This window comes from Vanacampus margaritifer, chromosome 12 (genome assembly GCF_051991255.1).
Source record: "Vanacampus margaritifer isolate UIUO_Vmar chromosome 12, RoL_Vmar_1.0, whole genome shotgun sequence".
NCBI classification, from domain to species: Eukaryota; Metazoa; Chordata; class Actinopteri; order Syngnathiformes; family Syngnathidae; genus Vanacampus; species Vanacampus margaritifer.
This window is the reverse complement of record NC_135443.1, coordinates 9,880,459-9,887,117: the sequence shown is the minus strand read 5'-3', so window position 1 is coordinate 9,887,117 and position 6,659 is coordinate 9,880,459. Positions and strand designations below refer to the sequence as shown.

General features: G+C 38.8%; 1 protein-coding gene across 1 annotated transcript; it reads left to right on the top strand.

The window, feature by feature from the left end:
- The first annotated feature begins 2,418 nt into the window (after positions 1–2,418).
- mxtx1 (mix-type homeobox gene 1) lies at positions 2,419–5,041 on the top strand. The gene is made up of 3 exons (XM_077582457.1): positions 2,419–2,440; positions 2,776–2,960; positions 4,161–5,041. Exons 1-3 carry the CDS (start codon positions 2,419–2,421, stop codon positions 4,866–4,868), a joined length of 915 nt encoding a protein of 304 aa, XP_077438583.1. The 3' UTR covers positions 4,869–5,041.
- Positions 5,042–6,659: the final 1,618 nt, after the last annotated feature.

The window sequence follows — 6,659 nt, the reverse complement described above, 5'->3', positions numbered from 1 at the left end:
GGACAAAACAACGGAACAAAATACCGAATATGCATTAATAGATAGAATAATTTAACACAAGATATGATGGTAAATATCCCATTAAACACAGGATATTTACCATCATATCCTGTGTTTAATGATTCTATCTATTAATAATTTTATTCCAAGGGTAGAATTGCATGATCTGTTCAAGAGGGGGTCTTTTGGCCATTTTAGCAAAGGTCCCAGGAATCAGGAAAAAATAATAATTTTGTCTAAAATGATTCAGGCCATTATTTCAGAAAGATGACAATATGAGGACATGTCACGAAACAGCAGTTCCTTTTTAAGTGTCTTGTGAAGACACTAAACGGAGCAAAATGTGGCTTGTGATCTCTGATAGGATTTGGATGGACTCTGCAGCGAGTCGGTGGGACTTTGAGGAGCCATCTCCACTTGGAGATATTGATTCCGCTGGTTACCCAGATAAAGATTAAAGATTGTCTTGGTTTGTTTAGGTGTTGTTGGGTCACCTTCACACTGCACTGTTTTCTAATACATGTGCAAATACAACTTTGACCTTTATCATTGTGTGGCTTTTTCAGTGTGTTCCAATGTATGCCCTTCAAGTTGCAATGCTCTTCTTCATTCTTCCGGCTCAATAATATGTTGACAACATAACGCATGAAACATCAAATCTGAATGAGTCTAATCACTTTCTGGCCGCTCAGCGCATTCAAACATGGGGGGGTCAAAGGTCAAAGCATTTGCACACAACCTGGCTAAGGCCTGGACATGTTAAACCACTTGACAAGCTTGCCACTCAATGGGATGTGGCTCTTCAGTGTAATGAGGCTGCGCGGAGGGCCAGGCGAGCATCCAGTTAATCATTGAATAATGGGCCACCTTTGTCTTTCCTCTCGTGATAGCAAACAGCTGCTTTGCATATGAAAAGAAAAGAGTAGCCACTGATAGGCTTCACATCACAATGCACGTTTTGCTATGTTTTTCTTGAAAACTATTGTGGCTGATTAACGTGCAGCAGTGTGCAAATCTTCCAATGTTTGTCACATGACTGTCAGTAGCCATATTGGGAATTAGGGGACGGCTTTGATGCACACATACATTGGTTTTCTTGCTGCGTCATCTCTGAACAACTAAGATGTTGCAATATGCTTTTATATGAATTGATATGCTGAAAATAGATCATATATTTTATGATAGGATAAAGGTAAAATATTTATCACTGATACTACTTGTACCGAAAATTATCATAATATAATATTCAAATCAGTAGTGAGAAGTAGCACAGTTACGATTAAAGCAATGATATATGAATGAATGAATGACATATGGAAGATTTACTATATTGCAGCTATATAACAAATGTAAAATTGTGAATTATCACGCATGAATAAACAAATGAGAGATAAACAATTCTACTACTACTACTACTACTACTACTACTACTACTAATAATAATAATAATAATAATAATAATAATAATAACAATAATAATAATAATAATAATAATAATAATAATAATAATAATAATAATAATAATAATTCATATTTTACATATTGATGTATTTGAATACTTTTTTTTTTTTTTTTTTTACTAGCCTGACATGCCATTATAAATTTCTGGGACAATTTGCAGCTTGCTGCATTAATTTTTTTCCTGTGTAGTAAACACAACTTTGCTTGCTAAATGAGTAGACGACACTCTAAAAACAGTTGGGTCAAAAATAACCCAACTATGGGTCAAAAATGGACCGATCCTCTACGTTGAGTCAATAAATGGGTTTTTCAGCGTAAATCAACTCATAAATATTGGTCACATCCTTTACTTGGGTCAAAAAAATTAGGTCATTTTGTATAAAACAATCCAAAAAACTGGGTCAAATTGACCCATAAAATTTTTGATCCATAATTGCGTTACTTTTGACCCAACCTTTTTTAGAGTGAAGTTTACAGAAAAAGAAATGGAATAAAATACTCATCATTTATTAGTAATAATTCACAAACTTAGGTTAAATTTGCAGTGATTTTCTGATATATGCAGAGCATCAAAAAGTCACTACAACAAGCCAACAGCTGCAATGAGTGCTTTTTGTTTAGTGGTATCGATGAGGCTATCCTTCAAAGTTCTTTTATGTCACATTTGCTATTGACCTTGGAAAACACTTTGATAAAGATGTAGTGATAACGAGGGGGGGATTGAGGGGGATTTGGTGGGTCACACTTCTTCTGCTGACCAACTCTCATCAAAGAATAAACCCCACCCCAACACTGTGTTGCTGCTTTACCAAGTCCTGAGCTGATCAATATATAAGGTATCCTGACACAAGCGGTGGACACACAGTGAAGGCACACACAACCACACTGACCTCTGTCACATCAGACCTGCGGTAGAAATCCATTCACGTTCAGACCGTCATCCACTTCAGTGCTGCCATGTGGAAGGACTCTAGTAATGGTAAGAACACTTAAAGTGTGCTTAGTTTTTCAGCCTTTTCTTTTTCTTCATCTACAAACAGTTTGCACACGCAGTGTAGAACAAGTCTTTTAGACTTTTAGTCTTACTACAGTGCAGGTGATGATGTTCAATAAGGATGTGGGGCAGGTAGACAATATGTGATACACTTAAATTTTTATATTTGGGTGTTTACAATTGTTGGTCTGCCCCACTTGATTTATTAAAAAAAAAATTTTTTTTACAATACTGTATGTTTTTTTTTGTTTTCTTTAACTAGCAATGGTCCATAAATGTGAAACACATGAAGGTATGTTTTTCTCTCCCCCTCTGCTCAGATGATGCCAAACCCACGGCCTCCAGCGGCGCCTCCTCTCGCAGCGCCAGCCGCAGAAAGAGGACCAGCTTCTCCAAAGAGCACGTGGAGCTCCTGCGGGTCACTTTCGAGACCGACCCGTACCCTGGCATCAGCCTCAGAGAGAGCCTGTCGCAGACCACAGGCCTTCCTGAGTCCCGCATCCAGGTAGGGAATGAGCTCTCATTGTTTTCGGCAATAAACATTTTTATTAGGAATTTACAGATTGTCCCTGAAATGCAGGTTTTTCTAAAGTTTTATTTTCAAATGACAACTGTGATTCCTCCGCAGGCACCATTGTCATTACACAGTTGCCTGCTTGTTGATAAATAGAGTAGCTTCCAGCTTTTTACTGTGACAATCAGCAACCTCATAAAAACCATAAAAGTGTCACGATTCAAAGTTTGGGAAGGCAGATTTATATAATGTAGCCTACAGATGACGTATAGCATATGTTGTAATCAATGTTTTAAATAACTATAATTCAAACAACATTTTCATTAATGAAATAAAATAAAAACGAAAATGCTTTCTAAAGAAATAAAACTAACTGAAACTACGTTTTACATTTACAAAACTAACTATTATTATAGTGAAAATGTCATAGATTTCGTCTTTGGTAATTAATTTAATACAATAGCCTTTGGGGTTGATTTTAAATGTGATTAAATATATTTATTTTGATATTAACCGGAATAAGGACGTTTCAAAGTGTGTCTCACGGAAGTGACGCCATCTAGCACCAGCCAATAGAAAAGCACCTTCAGATGACGTCACTCTTAGCTGACAATTTTGCGTACGGATAACAAAAACAAAATTGTTTTTTCTACAATGGCTTCCCTTGCCTGCTTTTTCATTTAATTCAGCCAAAACGCAACGCTAGGTAAGAAGTGTGTTACTTTTTCATTTTACCATGGTATTTACTAAATCTTGCACACAAGTAATACATTGGGGGGGGGGGGGGGTGGCGGTAAACGAATACTTAAACTGACTAAAACTAAACTAAAACTAAGCATTTTTAAAATAACTAAAAATAATTAAAATAAATAAATACCTGCCCTCAAAACTAACAAAACTCAAAACAAAATAAAAACTAACTACAATGGAAATTCCAAAACTGTAATAAACCTGGTTGTAATGTATAACCTTATCATTGCAAGGTCTGTTTTTAAATGGCATCGAGTTGATACTGCTATCACTTTATTTTTTTCAAGATGACGCAGGCATTTTTTTTATCAGGATTTTGTTTGAGGTTCGAGACGACAGTCCCTCTCTGGTTCCAGAAAATGATTAACGAAACAGAATACCTTAGGTTCTCTGTTGCATTTTCAGATCTAACCTCCAGTTTTTCGGTTCCTTCTTGTCCAGGTGTGGTTTCAGAACAGGAGAGCTCGAACACTAAAGTGCAAAGGGGCCAAGAAAGCGCTGTGGCAGGCTGACAGTCCAATTCAAAATGCTCCATCTCCGCATCACACTGTGACCAGAGGCCCTCAAGTCTCTATGGGGGGGGAGGGGCCCCCGCCATCCTACCCCACCCGTGTGAAGGAAGAAATGGAGGAATCCTGCTTTTATGGACCGTGTCCTCCAATGTACCCCGCTATTGAGGAATATCGACACTATGGCTCAATGTACGGTCTTCATCAGAGCACACCGCTGGGCAACAACTCCAGCCCGCGCCTGAGAGGCTACTGGTCCCAGCCAAGCCCCCTAACGGAACCCATGACCCCGTTATGGTCTCCCGCCGAGGGACACGGTTACAGCTCAAACACCCTCGCCTTCGTGTGCCCAGAGCATCAAAAGTACACAGCCCGCGCCAGCTTGCACGCCACCAGCCCTGACACCCCCGACTCGGGATACTGGGACGCCAGTCGCAACAACAGTCCCCCAACGGAGAGTCACTACTCACAACTGGATGATTCGTGGAGTGTTCTGGAAGGTTGCAGGGGGTCGGTGGTCCAGCATGCCCCCTTGCCCGAGCTGTCCCTGCAGGAGATCCTCGGGGAGCTGGATGAGGACTGGCTCGGTGGGGAAGGACTGGACAACCACGGCACTCGCGAGAAAATGGCTCTGTGCTGATGAGTCTCTACGGACATTTTAAAAGAATCGGAAATCATATGTAACCTTTGATTTTTCTCAGAGGCGTGAACATCGAAAAAACTCAAATGCAAAAGTGTTACAAATGGGATCATTCAACATGATCAAAAGCCATTTTCACACTGCATGGTAACACTCTTTAATGTATTTATTGATTTGGCCTCTATTTATTACCTGTATTTATGTTTTTCTGCACTTTTATATAAATAAATCATTTAAAATAACGTCACGTTTGTATGTTTTTATGGATATATAGCACAGTACGTCTGTTAATGACGATGACAGAAAGAAAACAAATGATTTGTTCTCTTTTCATGAAAGTATGAAAAGTTGGCCATAAACAACCACTAGATAGCGCCAGTGAGTAGGGCACACATTTCAATGGCTGATTTTTCTTTCATCGCGCGTGTGTGTGCTTTTTTGTCTTTGCTACATTGTGAGGCCCATACACGCGTGTTTTTCCAGGTTTAACTACCATTGAGGGGACCAACTTGAAATTGTGGGGACATTTTTGTGTCATTCACGGTCTGGGCTTCCAAAGGGGTCGCCATTGTAGAGTGACGTCACATTATAAACCGTCGACTTCGCAAGTGGGATTTCCGAGTTCAAGATGCTCGAATGCAGCATTAGCCCATTCACATAAGGAGGTCATTTTATAATTGAACGTATGCAATTCACAGCTATGAAAGTACTTGATTTATTTCTTTTGCCTGTGTTTTGTTGACATGGTACATATTTCTTTCAAACCTTTAAAGGAATCCCAACGTCTTAGGATGTGAAGCTTTAGACTTTAGAGAGTGTGCTTGATCTCCCCCCCCCCCCCCCCCCTTGATGTTGGCCTCATGCCTTCATCCACATGATGAGCGGAAGGGAGTGTTGTCCTTTTGTTGGCCTCTTGTGTAGGTTCCTTGAGCGAGAAAATCACTCACAATGGGAACGTGACTCCTCAGCGTGCTCCTAACTAAAGATAGCTCAGTACAGGAAATAACGCAGCCGGGCAGGTGTTCTCCTTCTCGAGTGGTCAACAACCAGTTCTCCAAAGTAGTTTTAGTCCATTATTTTTAATTAACTATGAACAGTATACTTGTATGACAATTAAAAAGCGTTTATCCATCTATTTTATGAACCAACTATCAGTTTTTGTTAAAATAAGTAAACAAATAAATAAATAAGTAAACAAATACATGAATAAATAAATAAATAACCTATCTTCCTTAATCCTTGAGAGACAAACCAAAACGAGGCATAACTTGACTTTTCTATCCCATTTTGCTTTCTCCTTTTTCCATCCGTGCATATGTGTTCTCCCCCCCAATTTTTGTTTTATTTCGGTCATTGTGACATGTTAACAAAGTTGTCTCTGGTCACATCGATAAATTTGCCCCTCCCTTTATAGTGAGTTAGCATAAGGCCAATCAACCAGGGGAGGGATTATTTGGTATTATCATTACATTACATTACATTGCTTTGGCATTGCTTTACATTTTCATTTATGTTTGCTGTTCCATGTTCAGATTTAGCTGTTAAGTTATTATAATTAAGAGAGATTCTTTCATCCACACAATAATTGATCTGGATTTTACGTAACGTTCAAGCAATGTTTCATTGTTTTTCAAAAGTTTTAGTATTTGCCAAAGTTGATTACCAAAATTTAGCTTGTGTTTGTCTTTTAATACAGTCAAAAAAATTGGACCGGCCGCATCAAACGACAACAAACAAGAAACAAAATTGCAGCAAACTCTCAAGAAAAAATGTCTAATGGTCACTATAAGA